Here is a 26,968-nt window from a genome sequence, read left to right on the forward strand (position 1 = left end):
TCTCTCTTGCTCCTCTCAGTGCCTTTCAAGACCTGGGTACTAATTAAATGGGAAGAATTAAGACTGACAGGCAAAAACGTAGTTTTCCCTGTAAAAATAAAAAATTTAAACAAAATCTAATTAAGCACTCCAAAATAAATCTCTGGTAAACCTAATATCCTAACTGACTGGCTGGGAAACAAAGTAGCGCAAACAGAGGCAGGCATGCTTGTGATGACTATGAATTGTACTACTCTGCTCTTGTATACAAGTTACACACACAAACTTACATTAAAAGAACATTGTTAAGGATGCAGAGTCAAGCACTTAGGAAATGCTCAGTATTAAGGTTGCTCGTGCACCCTTAATTTGGCCCTGTTGTGCACATGCATTATGCTACAATTTTAATTACATGATCATGATCTGTTTACTCCACAGGACCCCTACCTTAGTCAGTGGACTAGATGGACCTGCTTTGGGGGATGAATCAAGGTTGTATAGTGAGGGAGTGTCTGTACAACACTTCAATTATTGTAGAAGTTGAAAAATGTGTAGTGAGGCAGAGGAATGCAGGAAGAGAAACCATGGTTTCATGGTGAAGGCAGTTGAATGCTGCCCTGGAGAATTGGGTTCTATTCCTGCATTTGCCACAGAGATCCTGTGTGATGCTGGGCAAGTTACTTAAATCAAACTTTTCAAAGGTGGTCATTAATTGTGTTCCTCAGTTTGTTGGTGCTGGACTTGAGACTTTGGGGTCTGATATGCAGAAATGCTGAGCACTCTCAGCTGCAACTGAAGTCTTTGAGGTAATACACCCACTCATCTCTCAGAACAATTGTGAAGATAAATTAATTAATTTTGTCAAGCACTCAGATACTATAGTGAGAAATGCCACAGAAAAATCAATGAGGAAATTGTGTGTAGTAAATAAGATATGGGTTCACCTATTGAACAGTAAGAGGAAAACAAAATATTCAGTAGCTAATCATTAAGACATCTCTATGCACTGAAAAGGGTAGTGGAAAAAATAGTATGTAATCATGTAATTAAAGATTGTATTGTAATGCATACTCCCAAGGGGGCCACATTAGGCAACCTTAATTCTGGCATTTCCTGACTTGTGAGTTCTTGCACTTGCAACCTTAATAACATTCTTTTAATGTAGTTCTTTGTATGCAATTTCTTAGTTTTTAAAAAGGTCATCTGAAAAAACAAAATTCAATCATATTGCATCAAGTAGACACCCATAACGTTCATCAGCAGGGTTGGTACCTTTAGACCCATTCTCCACTCCTCACACTTCTCGTCCCAGGTTTCTTAATGTCCCCCAGCTCCTTATATCCAGTGCCCGTGCCCAGCCAGTCCCAGTCCCATTCTGTGCCCCTTCCCCCCCCCCCCCCAAATCGTCCCCTAGCTCCTTGTCTGATATGTCTCTGTCCCTGGGCTCCTTTTCTAGTGTCAGTGTCTTGTCTCTGCCCCCTAGTTCCTTGTCCCAGTCTCCACATTGGCATCTACTCTGATCTCAGGCCTCCTTTGATTCTTTCTCCTTGCCCAATGAGCTCCCAGTCTTGTCCCGTTCAGTTCCTGGGCCCGTCAGCAGGAGACAATAAGAGCACAGAAGAGAGTGTCTCCATACTATCAGTTCTGGTGTCCAGCCCTGGCACAGCATGCAACATCCCAGAGCTGCAGTTGCACAGAAAGTCCTGCTTGGTCTTGGGGGAGGGGATATGCCTAGTGTAGACTTTTTGGAGATTTTAGCTGACACTCTAGTCTCTACTGAGCATATGCAAACTACTTTTTCCTCCAAAGGCTTATAATTTGAACAGATCTGGACAATTTTTACAGGGACAGCAAAAGGCTCATCCCTGACACAAAGGCCACCCCTAGCCAAATTTAAAGTTTCTGCTCCAAACCATGGGGATACTAGAGCTTCTTAAAAGTTGCCAGAATTAACATAAGTAAAACTTATTCTTCACTAACCCCAGTCCCTCTCAAATGGCTGAACTGTTCTGAATGAAATTTTCCAAAAAATTCAGCTTGAGGCAGGAATGCAGCAAGGAAAATTTCAGCCAAAAGGTTAAACTTAAAAGCAACTGAAAAACAGGATCTTGTAATAATACATGGTGCTACCAGTCCTAGAAAGTATCAAGCAACCTTAATAGCAGGCAGTGCTACCAGCCCCCACTTATTATTTATACATATGTCAGAGATTAAAACTTCAGTTTTGATCCTGTCCTTTTTAAACTGACATAAAAATCAATTTGCCAAAGTGAGTTCAAGATGTGCTCATTACTTTTGGAAATGCAGCAGCCTTAGTTACATTCTCCAGTGTGCTAGAAATGTTCCAAAATTAAAACAGGAACTCTGTTTTAACATTCACTATTACATAACATTATCAAATTTTTTTAGTTTGTAAAATAGTGATTCGTATGTATCCCTTAATTTATCCTAGAATGGTCATCAGCCTGCAGATAATACTGGCCAGTATACCACTCCTTCACTAATACAATTTAGCCTAAGCTTCTGGTCCATAATTTACTTTTAAGCAAGGCCACAATAGTATTTAAAGCTGTACCCAATTCCTCACCTTATTTTGTTTATCCCACCCTGTGCTCTGCTTCTCTTCTTTTCAGCTTATACCCCTTTATGATCTTCATCCAAAATATTCTCTTTGAAAACCAACAATTCTCTCAGGGAATTTGAAAACTGACTCGAGCAGAATTACTTTCTTAGAGTGGCCAGTTGGTTTCCACAGTTCTAAGAGGTGTATGACAAAGAAGAGACGTTTAGTAGCAGCTGGGGCAAAAGTGAAGGAGATTGATTACTTTATTTTCTCAGCTTTTAAGCAAATACTTTTATTTTATCCAGCCTGTTTCCTGAAACCAAGTGGCACCAACCTGAATTGTTTCCTGTGGATAATTTTTTTTTTTTGCAGATATTGGTGGCAATATTTTCAGCATCACTGAATCATATAAAGCATAGTGTAGGAAATTCCTGACTACTGGTCCCAAAGCCTGAAGCCAGGACACTAAAACATAGTACAGTACTACAATATACCAGTAAAAAGTCTGAAGTGAAATGTCAAAAAAGATTTGGGCATTGAGTAAAATACTTCCTTATCTGTGGTATGTTTATACCCGTTTGTGATTTATTCAAAAGCATGTACGGTTATCACAGTAATTGTCTTTATCATAACAATTGTTATAGTTATTGTGATCACATCTGTTATTGCCCAGCTGTAATTGGGGATAGGTTTTATTCAGTTGACACTGTATGTAATTAGGGTTTTTTTATTTCTTCTTCAGTTGGCAGTTCTGCAAGTAGTAGTGCCACAAGGAGAGATTCTCTATCTACTAGCTCTGACTTGTACAAAAGATCTAGTAGCAGCCTAGCACCCATAGGGCAGCCATTTTACAATAGTCTGGGATTTTCCTCCTCTCCAAGTCCAATAGGCATGCCTCTGCCAAGCCAAACTCCAGGACATTCACTTACGCCACCGCCATCACTTTCATCACATGGATCCTCATCCAGTTTGCATTTAGGTAAAAACAAAAACAAAAACCCTTTTTGTTTGTATGTGTGTATGTATTTCTATATGTGTAAAATATTGTATGTTGCATAAAAGATGTCACGCTATCTTTGCTGTCAAATAGTTTTTAATTAAATGGCCCAGTTCTGAAAGTTGCAGAGTGCACTCAAATTCTCATTGATGTGACAGTGGAGAGCACACAGCATCTTGCAGTATGGAGCCAACAATTGATTTTCTACCACTCTTCAGATCTGAAAAGTAGAAAGGAAGGTCTGATGTCCAGTAAGACAACTCAGTTTTTGTAGTATATATTCCTTTCTACTATGTTCAACAGGCAAAAGTGTATTATTCTTATTTGTGATTTGAGTGTACTACTTATGTTTATCAAGGACCCTTTAATATGAGCAAATTTATTGTTTGATAGTGAAATAACTTTCACTATCACCTGATATACTAATGTTAGGAGAAAAACTTGAGCAAAGCTCACAATATTGAATGTATTGAAGGATCATTTTGATCAATTAGTCTGCTGTCTGGAGGTCAGCTACTTTGCCAGTACATCAAGGATTATCACCAAGTAGATGAAGAAAATCAAGTGGTTATAAATCCATAATGCATTCTTTCTGTGGTGCCCTTCTGTATTACTTTCAAATTCTAAAAATATTTGATCCAGTAAGAACGTGTGGTGGCTTGATCTTAAAACCACAAACACCACACTTATCCAAACCCACAAATAGGTATATATGTGGAAGATCATGTGTTTAATTCAGGGTTACTTCATAAAACCTTTTCCTCTTTTTTGCTGTAAATTTTTGTGGTTTTCTACATTTGGATGCATGATTGCACATAACTATTAGAATGAATTTCACTTGGCCCCATTGACTACTATACACTGTCATCCATCCATGCAGGTAGTAGACAATTTAATCCTTGTACACTTTTATATTTTTGTACAAATTAAAACAGGAAGAAATGAGAACTGATGCTCTAGTGAAATAGAAATTTCTTGAAGCAAGAAATATATGTGGTATTTGTATTCATGTTAAGCATAATTGAAATGTACAATACAGTTACAATTTAGTGTCCCCCTTTAGTATGACTTTATGGTTATATACTGACTTCTCTAAATAAAAAATGGGTAAGGGGACATTTTAGCAAACTTTATTTATTTATTTTTTAACCTTTTTTCCTTTTTTTATGTCTATAAAGTGCACCTTTTGGGCTGAGACCATGCACGGAAAGTTTCAGCCCAAATGGAAGCTTTTCAGAAAATTGCATCTGACAGTGGGGTTGTCATGGAAACCATTTTTGCAGTTCTTAACTAGATCTTTCACTAATAGTGAAAGCTATAATTTAAATCCAAAATTGGGGGGCATTATCTATATCCATAAAGTTGATGAAATCTGTATGGTTAGTGAACTGTGTTAAATAACAGGAGCCTTTCCAGTTTTGAGAAAATATACAGGTGCCATCAGTATCAAGGATTACACCTGTCAGCAAAATTGAGTTAAACACAGGATTTAAACAGTTTAGACTGTCTGCCTGACAATGTGGGCTAAGCACAATTGTTCGTTAAAATAGTGTACTGGATTAATGGCTAAATAGTATGTAGAGACCATAAAGCTACATTCTGAAAAGTGACTTTATAAAATGGACCATGAGATTCCATGCTTACTTTGTCTCAAACATTTCCAGATCAGATATGGTCAGTTTACATGTAAAATTGTTTTCCTGTCCTGCAAAATCACCTTAAAATCTGAAAGTCATTGTGTTCTTTTTAGCTCTCATAATTAACAGTAATGAAGATTCAATTACACTGCTTCAGTCGGATTGTCTCTAATGGGGTTGCACAAACATAAAGGGGGCCCTGCAGTTGAAATTTAGTTACCTGTTCTGTTACTTTCTCTTGGAAAGCTGTGTTGTCTCAGTAGTGCTGTCAGATACAAAAAGTAGCAAAAATTGTTACTGAAGTAAACAGATGTGTGTCAATACAAATAGAGAGCAGATTTAAGGAAGAAGTCATTCTTACTTTTCATGTTTCAGAGCAGAACAATACTTTTAAGGCTGTGTTTGCACTGCAGTTTTCATCCGTATTTTGATAATGCCTGTCACACTCAGCTCTAATCCCCCTTTGGATCTGGTGTTGAAGTCCTTTTTGCTGCCTGCTGGTATGGACAGGATTAACTACATTTAACTCCTGTTCTCTTAAAATGGTGGCTGGGACTCAGTTGATCCTGTCCATATCACTGCAACAATGGGTGGAGACATACATGGTTTATACCCCCTTTGTCAGACCCTGCTGCAAATTATAGTGTTGACACAGCCTAAACAACCAACTGCTCCTTTGCAAAAAAATTTAAAATAGCATTAATCTCCTGCCACCAACTCCTTTCTTCCCCACTTGACAAAGTGAACTCACTTCAGTTATTTTAGTCATTTGTCCCCTGTTATCAAGCCATCACAATACAAGCTGGTTGCTTGTAACAGCTCCTTTCTAATACCAAATTTCAGTAGAAAGACTGTGAATTGAACGATTCAGGACACTTAACTATCCTTTCGCTCACAGTGATAAAACTGTGAGCCCAGCTGGTTTTAAGCCATGTTTAAAACACTGAGACTACTTTTGTTTTAAGTATTCTAGACCAGAGCAGAGTTTTGAAGCTATGCTTTGTCCATGTTGTCCAGGCAAAGCTTCTTAGCCTGAACTGCTGATGCTGTTTTATCTTTACCATAGAGGTGGCCTTAAGAATTGGTCAGTTTGGTTGAGAGTTGAGGCCCAGTGTCAGCTCATGTGGGGTACTGTGTAGCGCCTTGACTGTGGAGGCGTCATAAGCACTGAATTCATTTCTGAAATATAGACAAAATAAATTATGAAAAACGTTTATATTTGATTCCTTTACATTTTCCCTTGAGTGGATGAAAAAATAGAGCTGACCTCTTCTTACCTGAGCATCCACTGGGACTGTTCCCTTATTTCCCCCCTCCCCCACAATAAATAAATAAATAAAGTGTTAATTATTTAAACATTGTACTGTATTTTTATGTTAGAAAGTAAGATTGTTAACCACACTTAAACACAACAGCTGTTGTATGGCAGAGCTGTTTTACTTCTTGTGGAGAAATTCTTGAACAAATAATTTAATAAGTATTAACTGCTTTCTTGATATCAAAGGAATTGGTGATACTGGACTTTCTAATCTTTTTCATTTTTTTCCTGTTTCATGAAATAATGTGTACTATCTAAGTTAGATAGTAGTAGTTTACTTAATATTCATAGGACTGTTTAAAATTTGTATTGTCCCAATTATCGTTTTACCATACTGAAGATCTCCCTTGTGTAAAATCAGAAGTGGTAGCAAATAAATGTGCTTTTTGTTATCGTATTAGGCATACTGTGCGCTTGATCTCATACTAGATGAAATCCTGTTTGGTTCACTTCTTGTTAATAGTTCAGTCTCTAAACTTGACCTGGGAGATTAGTTGGCAAACTTTTGTAGGTAGTGCTTTGAATGCTAGTCATTGTCCAATCCATTTAATGAATGGAGCAATGCATTATGTATCAGTTGGCCAATTCATTTAAAAGAATTGGCCTACTAGACCTCTGTGTTGGTGTCGGAATCTGCAAAATAAATGTTTTTCAATTTTTTTAGCACAAACATGACATAGTAAGGTAGCCAGAAGGACTAGAAACTAGCTCTCAGTTTTACAGTGCTATAAACAATAAATCTTTGTGAGGAGAATAACTGAAAGGTGTCCTGAACTATAGAAATGGCAGGGATGCACTTCTGCAGATGATATTGATTGCATGTTATTTTTTGTTGCACTAAGAATGTTTGAGTAGAATAGATGAGAGAAGTACAAAGCTGAGCAATCCTTGTATCTGTACCAACACAATGAGCAAGAATATATAGTTATACAATAAATATCCATGACTTCTTACTTTTATTTTAGGGTTTTTCATTTGCAGTCTGTTCCGTTTATTATTAAGCTAGAACACTCCTTCTGATGTAATACTTCATTATAGTAGCAAAGCTAACCACCTCATCAACAAATCAGTATTCCCCAATATTTTGTTTTAACTTTCCAGTAACTTCTGTAGCACTATTTTTTCTTGGCTAGAAGTTTGACAAATTCTCCATGCCAATCAGCTATCGAGAGATGGAGATACGTCTTCAGCCATACCAAGTTATGCTATGATCTTGTCATATGTCAGAAGCTAAACAGAGCTAGGATAATTCTTGAATAGAAGGCCCTGGCCTCTGTTTGCCAGAAGCTGGGGATGGGCAACGGGATGGATCACTTGATGATTACCTGTTCTGTTCATTCCCTCTGAAACACCTGGCATTGGCCACTGTCGAAAGACAGGATACTGGGCTAGATGGACCTTTGGTCTGACCCAGTGTGGCCATTCTTATGTTCTCAAGACTGTATTTCAGCAGGGTTTTGAGTTGGTAATTCAGCAGCTGTTACTGTTTCCTTTGAGTTAGTATATATGTTTGTTGACAATATTAAAAAAAAACACAAATTGTTCCCAGGGACAATTCTCCAAATAAAATGTAATTGTAAAGTGCTCAGAGATCCTTAAGGATAAAATTTTGCTATATAAATTTATTAATACACTTATGTTAGACGACTTACCCAAAAAGTTAAACAAACAGAAAAATTCTCATACCCAGATTATGCTCTCATGGGCCCTGTTTTTCAAAAGTATGCGTTTAAATTATTCCTAATTCACACATGCAATTCCATCTTTGTGTGCATGGGCTAATTAAATCCTTAAAATATAGGAGCATTTACTCAAAACTGTCCTGTTACGTTACACAGAATACAGTACTTGTGTAAAAAAGTAACATGAATTTTAAATCCTGCCAGTCTTATTATGGAGGCAATATTGTATTAAAGCTGCACTCACATCGCTATTAAACAAACTTGGCTGAAATCTTGTGGCATTAGATTTACTCCACTATTCTTAAACTAATGAGATTTAGTCTTGTAATTACTTAGAGCTGAAAAGGATAACATTTAGAAGCATGATTTTTTCAATCCTTAGCTGTTTAAAAAGGAAAAAAAAAGTCTCACTGCATAAACTTCCCTGCATCCATCTTGACCTATAGAACAATAATATACAGTTTACATTATCATCATCATCATCTGTCAGCCCATTTCTGGAAATATTGATAATGGAAATCACATAAATGATAGCTGTGAGATGTGGATTTTGCAGCTAACTTCATAACAATAAAGTAGTTTTTTTTAACTAAAAAAAAAACAAAACCTTGAGACTAGAGCACTTTTTTATATAATTTTGAGATGCTATAGATCAAATTAGGGACTACCTCAACTACCGGTACTTATTCCTTTAAATATTTATTTTACATTTAGTATTACTTACCTTTTGTTTCCCTTTTAGTTCATTGTGCTATCCAATGTAACGTACATGACTCTAGATATACTAATATATCTCAATCTTTTGCATACAGCTTCAGTAACTCAGCTGCATTCAAAACAGACTCTGGGAGACTTTATAAATGTTTACCAGCCCACTGTAATAACTTGGTTGCCTAGTCTAGTAGATTGGTAATATTTTGCTGACCAATCAAAGGCTTGATTGTGGCCTAAAAGGACACTGTCAATTTGAATTTTTTAAAAAATCTGTTTCCTGATAGAACACTCTTCTTTACAGCACAAATTGAAATTCCTTTTAAAAAATGAGTAAGTGATTTTTGGGTTGCTCTCCTGTAATGCTAGTAAGGGTCTGAGTTAGTATCTCCCTGTCTAACTCCAGGGAAAACATTGAAAGTGATGTAGCTTCCCTCCCCCCCCTTATTTGTTTGTGTCTGTCAGTATAGAAAGTACAAGATTTTCAAATAGAAATGTGACTTTCATTATTCATTATTTGTATTAAAGTAGCAGTATCCCTTTTACGTATCATAATGTAGCAGTTAAAATATATGTTGTCTGGTACTCGATTATGGTGATATCTATTGGGTGCAGCATGGAAGATGATGCTGATGGGTTAGTGAGGTGAAGACAGTCAGACAGCTGTAGGTGAAAATACTGGCCACGCAGGAAACAGGCGCTATGCAAAGCAAGATCAGCTTATATATAAGGAGGGATGGGGCAGAGTAACAGAGCTTTTGAGGTGCTGAGGAGAAGCTGAAATTTGATATGAAAGAGGATTGGCAGCCAGTGGAGGGATTAGCATTTCTAAATGAACTTCAGTTTAACTAATCCTAAAACAGTCAAAGATATTTCAAGCAGAACTGTTTTAATGTTCTATCTTAAAATTTGTTTCACATACGTATAGTGCTTGCAAAGCCTGGGATGCTGACGTCTTCTGTTTTCCCCACAGAACGGGTACAGCATGAGCAATGGCAGCACAAGGGCCCCAAAATGCCCTGCCACTTTGCCATAACTGACTGCAGAATCACCATAGGGGATAAAGGATAGTTCAATTTCTATGGCCTATTCAAATCATTGGCCAGCTGTGAGATTACCACCAAGGGTATGAGATAGTGGCATTTGTGAAGTGGAAACCTGCCCGCAGGTCATTGGGCTGAGACCACCCAGTTCTAAAGTTTCTATACATTTGTGTAGATATACAGCACTTCATATGTTGTATTGATTGTTTCAATGAAAGTTCTACCTCCTGCCCTTCACTTAAAAAACAAAAACAAAAAGGTGGTGTGGATGGGTGTGCTTTATTTCTTTTATGAATATAACCAACTCTTATCATCTCAGTTGAGGTGACTGAATAGTAAAGACATTTTTTCTTTTTCTTTAGAACATACACAGTTTTAGTACAGTTCTTATTGTTGCTTACTTTCTTTAAAGCTTCTTTACTGACAGAGCTGCTTCATTGTAGGAGGGCTGACAAATGGTAGTGGTCGCTATATCTCTGCAGCACCTGGAGCAGAAGCAAAGTATCGCAGTGCCACGAGTACCTCCAGTCTTTTTAGCTCCAGCAGCCAACTCTTCCCTCCTTCACGTCTTCGTTATAGTAGGTCTGATATTATGCCCTCTGGACGCAGTAGGTTGCTGGAAGATTTCAGAAATAATCGCTTCCCTAACCTTCAACTAAGAGACCTTGTTGGACATATAGTTGAATTTTCTCAAGACCAGCATGGTTCGAGGTAAGTGTTGTAGTGAAGCTTATTATTGAAGGAATAACATTTATAAATTGAGTTAAAGCATTTCATTTTTAATGTGAACTTGCGATTGCCCCACTGTGAAATATCTATCATTTTTACAGAGAGAGTTTTTAGAATAGAGCTACATTTAAGTAGTGCAGAAAGTCTTACACTAGCCTCTCTTCATACCAGGAAGAATTTCACCATAACTTATGTAAGGAGCTAAATGTACAATTCTTAAGTAAAAAATATTTTCAGTATAGAATCAGTCTTTCTAAACTTTAGGAGTTCTCTTAAGTATCAGAAAAACCTTGGTAAAAGACTGGAATCAGGAATCAAATACATTTTTCAGTAGTACCACACCAGCTACTTAGTTGTCATTTTTTACTTTTTTTTGTCTGTGTTAGATAGGGTAACAAATTGCTAGAAGAATTAGTCAAGAGCAATTTACCCTTCAGCCATTTTTTATTGGAACTTTAATCATCAGTGTTATTCTGAAACACGTCTATATTTATATTTAAAAACTATTAATGAAAGTATTGCTTCTAAATATAGTCTAATTAAATGTCCTAATTTTAGTGATTTGATTTCTCATCAAAATAAATGTAGTGATTTGTAGCATTTGAGTTTTCCCTTTGTTTATATAATGGCATATAAATTTCTCTTGCACTTAGATTTATACAGCAAAAGCTAGAACGAGCTACTCCAGCTGAGCGCCAGATGGTATTTGCTGAGATTCTGCAAGCAGCGTATCAGTTGATGACTGATGTATTTGGAAACTATGTAATACAGAAATTCTTTGAGGTAAGTATATATTTTGTCAGCAGTTTTGTGCCTGCACTAAAAGACTTTTGTTTCTTTAAAGGTTCTATTCCGATATTGTAACAGATATTGTACACTTACCATGGTACCTATGTTTTTTAATACTGGCGGCTACTTGACAGTGTTTTCTCTTCAGTGCTCCCCAAGAAGAGTGGGAGAGTTTTTCCTTGTGTGGTGGTGTCCTGACATGGCCCCTTCCTGTTGACAGTTGTTATCCTCTCCACTCTTAGGCTATAATCGTGTTTCAGGAAGCAGGGTGAGTGCAGTTTGCCTGCCTATTATAAGGGAACACAGTAGTTTCCTTATCGCTTAAAATTTTTTGTCTTGACTAGTTATAGATGACTTCTAAAATTGCTTTAAAAACGGTGCTACTTCATCCATACTTTGCAGGTGAACTATTTTTAAACTAGTTAGCCTAAAGTTTTAACAGTGTTGAGAACCAGTTCAGGAAATACAGTTTTAGACCCACTTTATTATAGATAGAGGCATAGAAGTCCAGTTGCGTTGCTCAGTGCGGCTATGTAGAGATCCTTAGCTGATGCTTTGAAGTGTTAATGTTTGTTTTGGCCCACTAAGGCCATTTTAAAGATAAACATCACAGCAACTGCTTAAATAAATATCTAGATATGAGTGTTTTTGTTAACATATGGTGTTCTTGTATGGATTTTTACACTTAGATCTGTGCTGTACTTTCAACTGCAACTCCATCCCATCAAAGTTGTTTTGTTTAAGAGTTCTGTGCAGCTGGGATAATTTGTTCCATCTTATTTCTCTGAATCCAAATTCCCTGTATAGCTTTGCTGCACTGCAGGCTCATATCCCTCATCCTCTCTCTTCCCCCAGCCCACTCCCAGCCCCCCCCCCCCCCCGGTAAAAATTATCTCTGCAGAATGATAGGTCTAGGCTTAGATTCTTTCCACACACACTTGCCCACCCACTGAGTGAGAATGCCATCACAGCATCTAACCTCTACAAGTTGCCTCTGCTTCTAGCTGCTCCTATGCTTTCCAAGGTTTTTCTTTCTCCAAGTAGAGCTGCAGAAGCAGCCAAGATGGAGTGTTGAAAAGGAATGCAGCGTTCCCTTGCATGTTAAGTCTGCATGCTTTTGCAGTTTCTGTGTACCACATGCTCCTGCTTTTTCCCTGCACAGATTAGTCCACAAAGTGAGATGGCCAAAAAATCATGGGCACATCATTAGAAGGATATTTTCAGAATATAGAACTGCATTCTGGCAAAGCAGTGGCTCTGAAAAGAACTTATGAGCCATGGTAGATAACCAGCTGAACATGAACTCTGTCCAGTGCTGTGACTGAAAGGGCTCTCAAAAAAATTTGAATGCATAAGCAGGTGATACTCTTCTGTACAAAGTATTTCAGACCTCTGTTCAAGTATTGTTTGGTTCTGGTGTTTTTACTTCTTTAAAAGTGAAGTTAGAAAAGCTAGGGAGCGTTCATCAAAGAGCTATGGGAATTATTCTGAGGTCTGGAAAATACATCTTGTGCAAAACTTCTTTAGCATCTCAATCTGCTAATTTTTCAAAGAGAAGGATAAAAAGCAGCTTGACTGTGGTCTATAAATACATATGCCAGGAGAAGATACCTGATATTATAGAGCTGTTTAATGTAGTAGGTAAAATCATAACAAGAGTCAATGGCTGAAAGATGAAGCTAGAAAACTTTAAATTGGGGATAAGTTGCAAATTTTGAACAGGGAAAACAATTGTTAGAACAGTTTCCCAAGGGATATGGTTTAGATTTGTTTTCACTTAGTCTTTAAACAAAAACTGGATGTTATCTTAAAGGTGTTCTGTAGTTCAACCACAAATTATTGAGCTTAACAAGAATTATTGACTGAAATTTTACCACCTGTTATGCAGGTGGTCACATTAGATGGTGGTTCGTGATTTGTAGTTATTTCATCTTGCTGTCCTAAATTGATTCAGGCCTAGCCTCAAAAATGTTCCCAAGAAAGACAGCACTAATCCATTGATACAGCTAAGGGGTTCTCAAGTACTAAATGCAGGTTAAATTGCCTGATGCTTCTATTTGTCCTCAGCTACCTAAACACCCAGTGTTCTGGTACACTTTGGCTCTGCTTCATGGGTCCTAGGCAGTTCCAAACTTCCCCAAGGTGTGCAAGGTACCAACAAGCTTTCCATGGCATTTGAGGCCTCAGTGAGCCACTCCAGAGTTGACACCTTTCTCTGCTACTGCCCTTTTGCTACCTATAAAAAAGCTCATCTGTTAAGTTTATTAGGTTTATTAGAATGATTTTGTCAAGATGCAGTGACAGAACCAAATCTGAGACATTGAAAGAGCACATTGAAAATGTTGTTCATTGGCAAATTGGGATCACATGATGTGGTTAAATTGCAAAGGATTGCCCCTTAGGTCAACCATTTGCGGTGTCTACACTGCGCTGGGTCAATGGGAGAAACTGTCCCGTCAACTTACCTTATGCTTTTCGTTCTGGTGGAGTACCAGAGTCGATGGGAGAGCGATTGGTGGTCGATTTAGTGGGTCTTCACTAGACCTGCTAAATCGACCCCCCCCCCGTGGATCGGTTGCCGCACATCGATCCCCTGGTAAGCGGAGACAAGCCCTGTGACAGTTAGATTTCTGCCAAATAGACTACATCATACTGCAATGCATCAGGTTTTGTTTAACAACATTTTTGTTTTCTTGTAGTTTGGAAGCCCGGAACAAAAGTTAGCCCTAGCAACACGCATACGTGGTCATGTTCTGCCATTAGCCCTACAGATGTATGGTTGTCGGGTTATTCAGAAAGCATTAGAATCTATTTCACCTGACCAGCAGGTAATTGTAAGTTAGAACAGTATTTTTTTGTATTTATTTTCAACAAATCCATTGCATACTCTCTAAAGATTTTCAGGTTTTACTATTGACATATGCTTGAAATAAAATGAATCTTTTATTAGTGTAATTCTTCAGATAAAAAAGATAATCTGTCTGGCTAGTTTTACAGTGAACATAAAGATTGGAATATTACACTCGAAAATGCAGTTTTGCTACAGCATCAGTGTAGAGAAGTGGATAATTTAGTAGTGTCCTTATTTTTTGCAGAATGAAATGGTGAAAGAGTTGGATGGTCATGTTCTGAAATGTGTGAAAGATCAAAATGGAAACCATGTTGTACAAAAATGCATTGAATGTGTCCAGCCACAGTCACTCCAGTTCATCATTGATGCTTTCAAAGGACAGGTAATGTTGTTCATTTCTCTACTTTAATCTAGGTGTTGCATCATAGACCCAAGGATTGCTGTATAATTTGCAAATACCAAACAGATTTATCAGCCCATTGGTGTATCGTTTAAATTAACATAGCATGTAACATCACCTTTTTTGTCCTAAGTGAAAAAAATAAAACCCTTGAATTAGATGGTTAATGTGATGTAGAGTGAGAGTATATTGGGGATGAGGCCCTCTGAAAAGGACACCAGATGCACTATGAATTTGATGGCAAAAATACTCAGCTTATTGTCAAGTTTTTCATTCCAGTTTAGAGACTGACATGATCAGGTTTCCTTTGTCCTATTTTATAATTTCAGTTAACCAAAGGCCATCTCTGATCTTTGTTTATTGCAATAGAAGTAACTGCAGTTATTCCCAGACTCTCTTACAAAGAGAGATTTATTTCTCCTCAATCTGTTCCTATGTGCTTTACCTTAAGTAGTAGCAATTTCTTCCAAAAAAAAACAAGGAGTCCAGTGGCACCTTAAAGACTAACAGATTTATTTGGGCATGCCACCGGGCTTCTTGATATTTTTGTGGATACAGACTAACACGGCTACCCCCTGATACTTGACACCATGCAATTTCTTCCAAAGTTATCCACCTGATTCTAATCACTTCTAATAAAATACCTGTATTAAATTCAATCAAATGTTCTCTGAGCTTGGATTAGTAAAAGTGTCTGATATGAAAGGTGACACTGGTAATTTTTCCAAGAAATTGTATTACAAGGTTAATATTGTACTAAAGACAATACAGAAATCACTGCAGCTAAATAAACTTTTAGTATGACCACCTAGTACTTGTCTAGTCTGCAAAGTACAACTAATTCAGATTATTAGGTTTTATTTAGTGATGCACCGAACACATTTCTTTACAAAATCCTCCCAACATATCATTGTCTCTCGTACACTTCACAGTTCTGAGATGGATATTTTTTCTCTGTGTTATTAACCTTTTATTGTGAATAGCAATACCATGACTTACGAAAATTATGGCTGATTTCACTTTTCAAGTCCCCTTGCTGTTTACATCAAAGTATGATTTGGGAGGGAAAGGGGGGGGGGGGGCTGGTTTCAATGGTTTATAAAAAGATGCCCTTGACTAAATTGTAACACTGTTTACTGAAGAGCCATGCATTATTCCAGATGTAATATAATGTAGTAATTGAAAAAATGAAAAACGTACAACACTTTTGTAATGTAACAGAAGATAACTTTCATGGAATCGTGGAGCAAAAATTGGTCCTGCTAGTGAAGGCAGGGGGCTGGACTCGATGACCTTTCAAGGTCCCTTCCAGTTCCAGGAGATTGGTATATCTCCAATTATTACCTTACCTTACCTTAAATGTAGGGCTGGAAGGAACCTCAAGAAGTCAAGACCAGGCCCCTGTGCTGACACAGGAGCAAGTAAACCTAGACCATTGGTGACAGATGTTTGTCCAATCTGTCCTTAAAAGACTACAATGATGAGGATTCCACAACCTCCTTTAGAAGCCTATTCCAGTGCTTTAAATATCCTTTTAGTAAGAGAGTTTTTCCTATTATATAAGCTAAATCTCGCTTAGTGCAGATTGAGCCAATTACTACTTGTCCTACCTTCAGCGCACATGGAGAACAGTTGATCACCATCCTCTTTATAACAGCCCTTAACAAATTTTGAAGACTGTTTTCAGGTCCCCCCTCAGTCATCTTTTCTCAGTACTAAACATGCCCAGTTTTTTTAACCTTTCCTCATAAGTCAGGTTTTCTGAACCTTTTATTATTTTTATTGCTCTTCTCTGGACTCTGTCCAGTTTGTCCACATGTCCTAAAGTATGGTGCCCAGAATTGGATACACTCCTCCAGTACTGAGTAGAGCAGGACTATTACCTCTGTCTTGCATATGACAATCCAGTTCGTACACCCCAGAATGATATTTCCCTTTTTTGCAGCTGCATTATATTGTTGACTCGTATTCAATTTATGATCCACTATAACAGGCTGCAAGTTTGACATGGAGGTCACGGAAATTCACTGATTCCATGACTTTCCGTGACCTCTGTGACTTTTGCAGTGGCCGGGGCACCTGGCTCACGGGCAGCTCAGGCAGCCCGTGTGCCAGGCGCGCTGGCTACTGTTGGGGCACTCTCGGGCCACCACGCAGGGTGTGGGAGCGGGCAGGAGGTTGGGTGTGGAAGCGGGCAGGAGGGTGGGGTGAGGCGGGCTCTGGGCGGTGCTTACCTGGGGGGCTTCCTGGAAGCTGCGACATCCCCCTCTCTCAGCTGCTAGGCAGAGGTATGGCCAGGCAGCTCTGTGCTTTCTCCACCCAGAGCGCTGGCTTCGCAGCTCCCATTGGTTGGGAACCGTGGCCAAGTTTTATTCATGGCTATTTTTAGTAAAAGTCATGGACAAGTCATGGGCCGTGAATTTTTGTTTACTGCCCGTGACCTGTCCATGACTTTTACTAAAAATACCATGACTAAAACATAGCCTTAACTATAACCGCTAGATCCTTTTCAGCAGTACTACCACCTAGCCTGTTACTCCCCATTGGGTAGTAATACATTTGATATTTTCTTTCCTAAGTGAAGTACTTTGTATTTGTCTTTATTGAATTCATCTTTATTGAAATTCAGACCAATTCTCCAGTTTGTCAAGGTTGTTTGAAATTCTAATCCTATCCTTCATGGCTCTTGCAACTTCTCCCAGCTTGGTGTCATCTGAAAATTTTACTCCTCAGTCCATTATCCAAATCATTTAATGAAAATATGAATAGTTCCGGACCCAGGACTGACCCCTGTGAGATCCCACTAGATATGTGCTCCCAGTTTGACACAAAACCATTGATGACTACTTTTTGAGTACTGTCTTTCAACCAGTTGTGCACCCATCTTATACAATTTCATCTATACCGCATTTCCCTAGTTGGCTTATAAGAATGTCACGTGGGACTGTGTCAGAAGCCTTACTAAAATCAGGATATATCACATCTATTGCTTCTCCCCCTATTCACTGGGCTACTAACCTTATCAAAGGAAATTAGGTTGGTTTGGCATGATTTGTTTTTGACAAATCCATGCTTACTATTCCTTACAACCCTATTATCCTCTAGGTGGTTACAATTTGATTGTTCAATAATTTGATAATTTAATAATTTGCAGACTAGCTTTATTAGCTTTGTGTATGAATTAATCAAAACTTCCAGGTGTAAGTCTTTGTGTTCAATCCTGGCCATCACACAAAAATTTAAGCCCTTAAATCAAACCTTCAAGGACATGTCTGGATAAGAATTTAAGTAACCAGAGTAAGCCAAAGATGTGACTGTATATTTTAAATAAATACTTACAAATATGTGCATGTAACAGTGGGCTTGGTATATATGATGGAATGCAAAATTTATAGCATAATCAGTTGCAGAATTTCAAAACTGTTTTATAAGATTCCAGAATATCTAGTTAATACATAAAATTCCAGATAAGGAAACATGAGTGGAAAAAAATATTTTTCTTAAATGTGATCAGGGCAGATGAAGATTCTCCGAGACCCTAGTACATCATGTCATGGGCCTCTTGTGGGTCTGCCCATAGATGATGTAGTAGTGGTGGCAAGTGGCCCCCTTCCTTCTATCAAGAAAAACAAGAACAGCCGTGTGGGAGTGCCCCTGTTAAACTCACACCAGTAGCTAGGGTATCTGCTTAGCTGAGTGGGCAGCACCCAGAGAACATTTCTGCTGCCACTGAGAAGCTGATGTAATCAGATGGCTCCAGGAGCTGGGGTCCTAGGCACAGATCTTTAGTGCTTATGACTTTCTCTGGCTCTGAATGTGATTGGAGGCTGAAATTTCTAATGCTGGAAGACACCGCTTTTGTGAAGACTTCAGTACTTTGAGAAGTTGCTAATATTCAATAACTCGTTTTCAAAAAGTAATTTACAGCACACTTGTAAACTTCAGTATGTCCAATTTCAAAATTTGTAATCCTGTTGTTTTAAGGTGTTTGTGCTTTCAACTCATCCGTATGGCTGCAGAGTAATTCAGCGTATTCTGGAGCACTGCACTGCTGAGCAGACTTTGCCCATCTTAGAAGAATTGCATCAACACACAGAACAGCTTGTGCAGGTTAGTGTACTCTTATGTTTCAATATGACATTACTATCAACTCTGTTTTTTGTTGTAGATTTCATTTTCTTTTATATTACTGGCTGTTATTTCTTAATTGCTTAGGCATTTTTATGTACATGTCCTTTTTTGATTTAGCAAACATTGACTCCCCTCCCAGCTTCCAGCTCTATTTATTTACAAGGATAAGTGAACGTGGAGATGATAAACCTTTGCTTAAGCACTTTTGGCATAGTGTAGGGTACAGTGTTAGTTAAAAGCATCTGTAGAATCAGCTTACAGAAGTTTTTGCAGGTTTTTTGACCACTACAAAATTGGTGGCTTTATTGGTGGTGAATGTGTAGAATTAATTTTACACGGATTTATCAGATAGTGGTCATTCCTTGGCAAATCACAATTTTTAGCATGGTTCAGATTTTGGACCTAAAATCCATAGAAGGACCATGAATAATTCTTGGTGAAATGTTTTTCAGATGTGCTCTTTTAATCATTTTGTCAGTTACAATTACTAATTTTTTCTCTTGTATTTCTCGAAATGAATACAAAAATGCATAAGCCATATGAGTTCCTCGGATGGAACCACAATAAGAAAACTGAAATCTTTTTTTATTTTCAGGATCAATATGGAAATTATGTTATCCAACATGTGCTGGAGCATGGTCGTCCTGAAGACAAAAGTAAAATAGTTTCAGAAATAAGAGGAAAAGTTCTAGCTCTGAGTCAGCACAAATTTGCCAGGTATTACAATGTTCTCAGTGTTAAAGAAAGGCTCATTAACCTTTTTAATGTTGTTTTGGAATTGACTTATTTACATCAATTGCTGAGGAAAGGATTTCATTATTTTGCCTTTATTCAAAGCTGATTAATAATTTGCCTACAGCTTCCATTTGCATGGAAAAAAGTGAGACTTTGATAAAAAGAAATGTTCCGTAGTGGAACAAAAAACATCAGAATTTTTCACAAAATGGCTAGCAGCTGGGAAGCATGGCCTTCCAGAGATCAGCCCAGGGAGCTGGCCAGGTGGGGAACCAGCCACCCAGCTCCTTGGGGAGCTGTGGGTCCAGGGAAGCCTTGGTTCCGCAGCAGCCCACTAGGCAGTCTGATATAGAATCAGGGACTTTTAGAACCAGGGCTGCCAAGGAGACATGAGCTTGGGAGCTGGGGCTTCCAGATATTTGGCTCCTTTTAAGCCCACCAAGTGGGCTGCCAAGGAGCTGGTGGGTTGGGAACGAGGGATTTTTAGGCTCTCTGCTCTCCATCAGTCTGCATGAGGAGTCAGGACCCTGTAAACTTGGGCTGCGAAGAAGAGAGGCAGGTGAGCTGGCAGGAAACCAGGCAGGTTTCACACAATATTTGGAATTCGAGTCATTTTCCAACAGAAGAATGTTGAGTTGGAAAAATTTCTACCATCTCTAATGTTGACCATCTCAAACATACAGATTATCAGTATTTTTTCCCACACAAAAAGAAAGTCCTTTCAAAATTAAGGAAATTAATCTTTTGGTATACATTATGCACTTTCAATATTTAGTACCACAGTCATAATGTATGTATAAAACACTCAGACGTGCCAATCCCTGTTCAAATAAATTATAAAGTAATACCCTAAAAGAATAGTCAAAACCTTTTCAACCTATAAAACACAATTACCTTATCTTTTTTCCCAGCAATGTGGTAGAAAAATGTGTAACTCATGCATCTCGTGCTGAAAGAGCTTTACTTATTGACGAGGTTTGTTGCCAGAATGATGGTCCTCACAGTGCCTTATACACCATGATGAAGGACCAATATGCCAACTATGTCGTTCAGAAGATGATTGATATGGCTGAACCTGCACAGCGGAAGATTATAATGCACAAGGTACTTGATTTCTATATTTGGCTTCATCAGCTTTGGAAGGTTTTTTCTTCTATACTCAGGTTTCCTGTCACCTCTTCTTTGTACATATTTCTGAATTTACCTGAATTTCTTTAGAAGCCACCTTTCCTGTAGGTTCATTACCCTTGTCAGGAAAGGGGCATTTGTGGCTTAGTAAAATAAAAAGCACATCCTCTTTTTAATTTTTTAATTTTTAATTATTTTAAATTTCTAATAGTCTGGTGAAGCAGGATATAATTGGATCTTTGTCAATTCATTTAGTTTCTACAGATTTATGTTTTGGGCCTTGAAAAGAACTTCTAACAGTTCTGTCTAGTATTAATCTAATTTTTATTCTTTTTTAAAAAGACTTTTTATATATTAAAAAACATAAAAATTTCCTATCCAACGCTCTTGTTATACATTTACGTTAGTATACATTTTAGAAAATCAATAGTTTTGAAATTTTCTTCCATCATGTGACAGTCACCAGTATGAATGGAGGAGTCATCCTCACCTGTCACACGAGTAGTAGCTAATCCAGATGCCAGATTTCCACACTTACGATACATCTGCACTGCAGCAGCTCCCTGTTGCTGGAGTCTTTCCTTGCAGCAGGTTCCAGGCATGGGGAGTTGTTGGAGCTTTTCCCTTCCACAGTGAAAGCCTCTGGCAGAGAGGGGTAGAGGAGAAAACTGCTGCTGAGCCTTTCCCCTCTGTCGCCCCTCTGCCAGAGCCTTGCCCTGACACATGTACCATGCACCACAGTGTGGCCACAGCCTGCTTTTTGCTGGAGTGTGTAGCTACACATACCCAATGCTGTAACAAGGGCAAGGCGAGTGAGGCACTTGTCTCAGGCACACAAAGCCGAGGGGCGCAGAAAGTGGTGGAGGAAAAAGGGGGGAAAAAAAGCCGCTGGCTGGCACAGAGATATTTATAACCCAGGTGATTTCCCCCTCCTTCCCCCGCCACACCTGCCGCCCCCTGTGCCTCCCCCGAGTGTCCCCCGGCCCCGACTTGCTTCCCCACCCCGCCCCTTCCCAGAGCAGAGCAGCTCCATGCTTCCAATCCCTGCAGCAACTGCTGCCGCAGGGTCCTAGTGCCCCCCATCTCAATGCCAGGACAGACTGACTCTGAGCCTGCCTTTCCCTCTCAGACCGTTTCATTTTCCAATGGGACGCTCCAGCAGCACAGGGGGTCCCCCTGCCTGCAGTCACCGCTCCTGCCCCATGCTGGGCAAGGAGGCAGCCCCATCCCTCACCCCCAGTGAGGCTACAGTCAGGGGCTACAGCAGGGGAGGAGGCGCACGCAGCACCCCCCGGCACCCACCACGGGGGAGGTGAGGGAGATTCCTGGACCTGAGAGGGGCCCTAGGAGCACATGCTGGGACAGTGGTGGGGGTGAGTGTGCTGCTGGGGGGGCAGGAAAGGGGGGGCTCCTCCCCCAGAGCTTGCTGCTGCGGGCAGAGGAAGGGCTGGGGGGAGTCCTCCTCTCTGACCCCTGTCCCAGAGCAGCCTGCCTGCACCCCAAACTCATCCCCATCTCAGAGCCCACACCCCCAGTCAGAGCTTTCACCCCCCCCACCACATCCTCTGCCCGAGCCCTGAGCCCCTCCAGCACCCCAAACACCTCATCCCCAGTCCCAGCCAGAGCCCTCACCCCCCCACACCATGACCCTCTGCCCCAGGCCTGAGCCCCTCCAGCACCCCAAACGCCTCATCCCCAGTCCCAGCCAGAGCCCTCACCCCTACTCTCGCCCTGAGCTCCTCCCACACTCCAAACCCCTCATCTGCAGTCACAACCCACAGCCCTCACCCCTGCACCCCATCCCTCTGCACCCCTCCCAGAACCTGCAGCCCCTCCCATCCCCAAACACCCTCCCAGAGCCTGCACCCCAAACCCCTGCCCCAGCCTAAGTCCTGCACCCCAGACCTCCTCCCTCACCCAAACTCCCTCCCAGAGCTTTGGGCATTGGGGGGGGTGGAGTTTGGGCGGGGGCAGGTTCTGGGCACCACCAAAATTTCTACAAATCTGCCACCCCTGATCCTGCCCTGCAAGCCTGAACTCCCAGCATTCTCAGGACACATGCTGATCCTTAGTGGCCACTACTGATATCCAGCACCTCCCTCCTCTCTTAACCTATGAGTCCCTCTCTGGATTGGAACTGGACTGGAACCAAAGACCATCTTGGAAGCAACATTACCAGCCCAAGCAGTCAAAAATCATGAGTTGACCCCCCCCAAAATCACAGGCTCTACCGCCACCGCTTCATCCATTTTTCAGCGGCAATTCGGCGGCAGGCCCTTCCTACAGAGAGGGACCCGCTGCCAAAGAGCCGCCCCTGGGGGAGGGCGCAATTTTATATTCTTGCTTCGGGCGCAAAAATACCTAGTTATGGCTCTGCACATACCATATGCACCACTGCAAGAGGCGTGCAGTGTAGATGTACGCTTAGTTCCTCTTCCTTGACATGCAGACAAGCTTCTTAGTTGAGAATATCTAGAGATGGAGAAAATCACAATTAATCTACGCTACCCTGTATAGTGCCCTGTTCAATAGCCATTGAAGTAATTGTGCTTGAACTCTGATTACTCTCTGGCATATTGAATGGCTGTCTTCCTGGTGTTGGCACATAACAGAAAAAAATTAACAAAGTAAACTAACCGTTCTTTCTCTTTTATTGATAAGTTCTGAATAATTCATTTTTTCATATTTAAATAAACAATAACGTGAAGACAAATATATTTAATAGAAATTAAACTAAATTTGGATAGCCAATACTAAACAAGCGTAGAATTAAATGCTTGTAATAAGAAAAAGGCTTACTTGGCCTTCTGGTTCTTCAGAATCTAATTTTAAATCTTTCTGGAAACTCTTTGTAACCTTTGAAATATAGGGCTCCACTTGAAAATATTTAAATTAAGAAGAATTTATTGTAGATAACATTAAGAGATTTTTAGATACAAGTTAACTAGATTTTTCTTCTTGTAGATTCGACCCCACATTACAACTCTGCGTAAATACACCTATGGCAAACACATACTGGCCAAGTTGGAGAAATATTACCTGAAGAACAGTGCTGATCTGGGGCCAATCGGAGGACCACCAAATGGGATGCTGTAAAAGACCAGACATACAGGCAGCAACTTGAATGAAAGAAAAATTTCATTGTGAATTATCAAAACCCACAACTTAACTATAAATGTTCTGATTTTTTTAAATCTATTTATTGACTCTGTTCATCCATTTGTAAAATTTTTATTGTTCTTGTGTATATTTTTGGGGAGTGAATTATAAAATATCTCCAGCCCTGGCCCGGAGACCTATCAGATTGAACTGCTGACAAAGCACAGAATGCCTGTATATGATGTAATTGTATCAAAATAGCTGTCACATATTTTGTAAATTTTTACCTTGTAAAGTCACTGAAAAATAGTTTTTAAAGGGAAAAAGTACATTATTCTTTTAATACACTGGCTTGCAATCTGGTAGGTCTACCCACTATCACAGCACAACAGGTTTCTAGAGTTGTAAATAGAATGTCTTCCCCCCCCCCTCCCCTCCCTCCTTTGTGTGGAGTCTTTTATATCAGATTAAAATTGATCAACTGCATAAATATTATTTAACGTTACAGAAAGTTAAGTTGTATTTTGGTGGTTCACAACATATCCAAATAGAAAAAAGGGCATGGCAAACTAAAGTAGGGATTGACAAAACCATGGGAACTTTAAAGACAAGCATCCATCATTTGCTGTGGCCATGATTTTTTTAGAAATGCAATGCCCTAATATTTTCTCTAGCAATGTATTAAAAAAAAAAAAAAGTGATGTGTGTGTATATACTTATATATTGTTGTACAAGGTAGAGGAATAAAATCATGGTGGTACTTCCATACAATAAAGTACTGTCTGAATAGAGAATAATCCTGCATTAACTTTACATTCAGTTTTGCAGTGCGGGAAGAGTAGAGTTTTGTATTTTTTTAATTTGCATATAGAATTGTAAGACATGATTTGAAAGTGTTGAGCATTTATTTTGCTTTCTCACAGTAGATGCAAAAAATTAGGTATTGATAGAGGAGAAAAGGGGCCACTGAACAGTAAACTTGATAGCTCAACATGTAAGCATGATTAAATATTCAGATAGCTTTTTTGCTTCCTATAAATATATGCATTGTATACGTGTAGTTAATAGGTGTAAGTTTACAGTTTGAAAACAAATCTCTTGTTTCGATGTTTATTACAAGCCTTGCTAATTTAGTAGTGATGCTTACTTTGGTTGTACAGATGTACATTTGTAAACCTTCATGCTGTAAATGTAATTTGTTTTACCCCCTTTGGGGACAAAAATTTGCATTTTAGTGTATATTCATATCCCCCTCCCTTCTTTGCCTTGGCATATAGTGTTGTATAATGTAAATTTATTTCAACAAATCAAGAGTGATTTTTTAAAAATTCTATCTTTATATGGTTTCAGAAATATGAACCAGCTTTCTTTTTATCTATTGTGAGAAACATTATGTTTTCTTTATAACATAGCTGTTGATTCTGTTAATATGGACATTTTGGGAAATGAATCAGTTGAAAATTTAAGTCAGGATAATAAGAATAGTAAGCAAGAAATGGACTGAAATATTTGGTTACCCGAGAAACCAATGCTTCTTCCATCTTAATAAATGTGGCATGATTTTTTTGTACAGAAGAGTACTGTATTTTTGAATAGCCTACTCCCAACCTGAAGCAAATATGTATGATACTGTCAATTTTTTTCTCTGGACATATGACATTGTAACAGTAACATGAAGATGATGTACATTTACAAGCGGCCTTATGTACATTTCCCAATGATCTTTTTAAGGCAGAATTGTGACCATATGTGTATAATTAAAATCCTTTTTAATCCTTTGCCTATGAAAATATTTTGAAAAAAAGCTTACTTTCAGTTTCTGAAAGATGAAAAAAGTGCTTGTATTTTGTTGAAGTATTTTGTGTAGAACATTAATTTTGATGGCATAACTTTTTTTAATCTACAAGCTATTGGATTCTATGTTTTGAGCACTGATGACATAAGTCTGTTATGGTAAGGCTCTGATGATGAGGAAAAAAGAACCAGCAGTGGTATAATCTTATATATGGAGTTCTGTCATCTTACTGTTCCTATCAAAATCTACAGAAGTTTCCTTGCAGCATAAAATTTTAGGTGTTATATATCTTTTTGTTGTATTCTTGTAGCATTACTTTAACAAAGCATCTTGCTGGAGGTTAGTCTGGCCTATGTCTGAGACTGTGGATCTGTCATTAATACCCTCCTCGGTAATCTAATGGTTTGCTTCTGACTTTTCATAAGCACAATTCTAATTTCCATTCCAGTTATTTGTTGCATGAAGGTTAGTTTTCAACACCAGACTTCCTCTCTGCTAGAGGCAGAACCCCAATAATCCTGAGTTGGGACTTTTCCCTCAAAATACATAAAACAGCCTTGAAGATTATGCCTTATTGGCACAGGAGATGGGAATCCAAAGTTTCACTTTGAGATATTTTTCAATTTCTCTATTCTGTCCTTTGTATAAACTGTGTGCATATGTCACAATGTAAAATGCTGACATTCACCTCAGTTAGTGGTACACTGAACGCGATGCTGCCAGGTGTGTTTATAACCAATGCAGCATGCACTCTTATGCAGAAGCTAACATCACCATTCCAGTACTCCCAGCCCCCTACCAGCCTATTCTACCATGGTTGGCTTTAAACAGGATCTTCAAGCTGTAACATATTCAGTAGCCACTGAATCATCTTCTCCCAATCATTTTCATAACAGAATTTTTTGGCGCAGAAGAGCTACAAGCACCTGAAGATCGATTCCCTACCCCCCACCCTCCTTCAATACATAGTAAGTGTATTGAGGTTTGGATAGAACCACTAGGCTTTTTTTTCTCAAGTGTCTCTTTTTTATATGGATTGTTTATTGACCAATTTGGCTAGCCTGATTAGGTCTGTCTCCTGCTCCTTGTGGTTCATAATGAATAATGTAATGTTCACTTGTATATGCTGTAAAAACAAAATGAAAATGTGAATAACACTGTGAAATATACCTGGTCTTGTGTTTTTCTGTAGGAAACAAAACATTCTTTATACCCTCAATTACAATTACATGAATTGCCCGCTTCCTAATTCAGCACAACTTTGACTGTGGAAATATATTTATACCTCTCATAAACATGCAATGTTCTGATGAAAATTACTGTTCTAGTCACTTTGTTTCCTGTTCTTATCAGCTAGTAAAGTTCTAATGGAATAATTGCT

The 26,968-nt window shown here is 39.0% G+C and overlaps 1 protein-coding gene across 9 annotated transcripts in view; it reads left to right on the forward strand.

Moving 5' to 3' along the window:
- The window catches only part of PUM2 (pumilio RNA binding family member 2), a 123,728-nt gene extending 96,972 nt beyond the window's left edge, over positions 1-26,756 (forward strand). For 5 of the 9 annotated variants that reach the window (XM_045009701.1, XM_045009702.1, XM_045009707.1 and 2 more), the window contains 9 exons: positions 3,285-3,521; positions 10,374-10,641; positions 11,313-11,442; positions 14,148-14,282; positions 14,544-14,681; positions 18,684-18,809; positions 19,426-19,547; positions 20,477-20,669; positions 23,658-26,756. In XM_045009701.1, the coding sequence (XP_044865636.1) occupies positions 3,285-3,521; positions 10,374-10,641; positions 11,313-11,442; positions 14,148-14,282; positions 14,544-14,681; positions 18,684-18,809; positions 19,426-19,547; positions 20,477-20,669; positions 23,658-23,789 (1,481 nt within the window). In that variant the 3' untranslated portion in view covers positions 23,790-26,756. The remainder of the gene's footprint in view (positions 1-3,284; positions 3,522-10,373; positions 10,642-11,312; positions 11,443-14,147; positions 14,283-14,543; positions 14,682-18,683; positions 18,810-19,425; positions 19,548-20,476; positions 20,670-23,657) is intronic. The other 4 variants (XM_045009709.1, XM_045009703.1, XM_045009704.1 and 1 more) reach the window with 3 other exon arrangements.
- The last annotated feature ends 212 nt before the right edge of the window (positions 26,757-26,968 follow it).

The sequence above is a fragment of the Mauremys mutica genome, chromosome 3, assembly GCF_020497125.1.
Source record: "Mauremys mutica isolate MM-2020 ecotype Southern chromosome 3, ASM2049712v1, whole genome shotgun sequence".
Taxonomy (NCBI): domain Eukaryota; kingdom Metazoa; phylum Chordata; order Testudines; family Geoemydidae; genus Mauremys; species Mauremys mutica.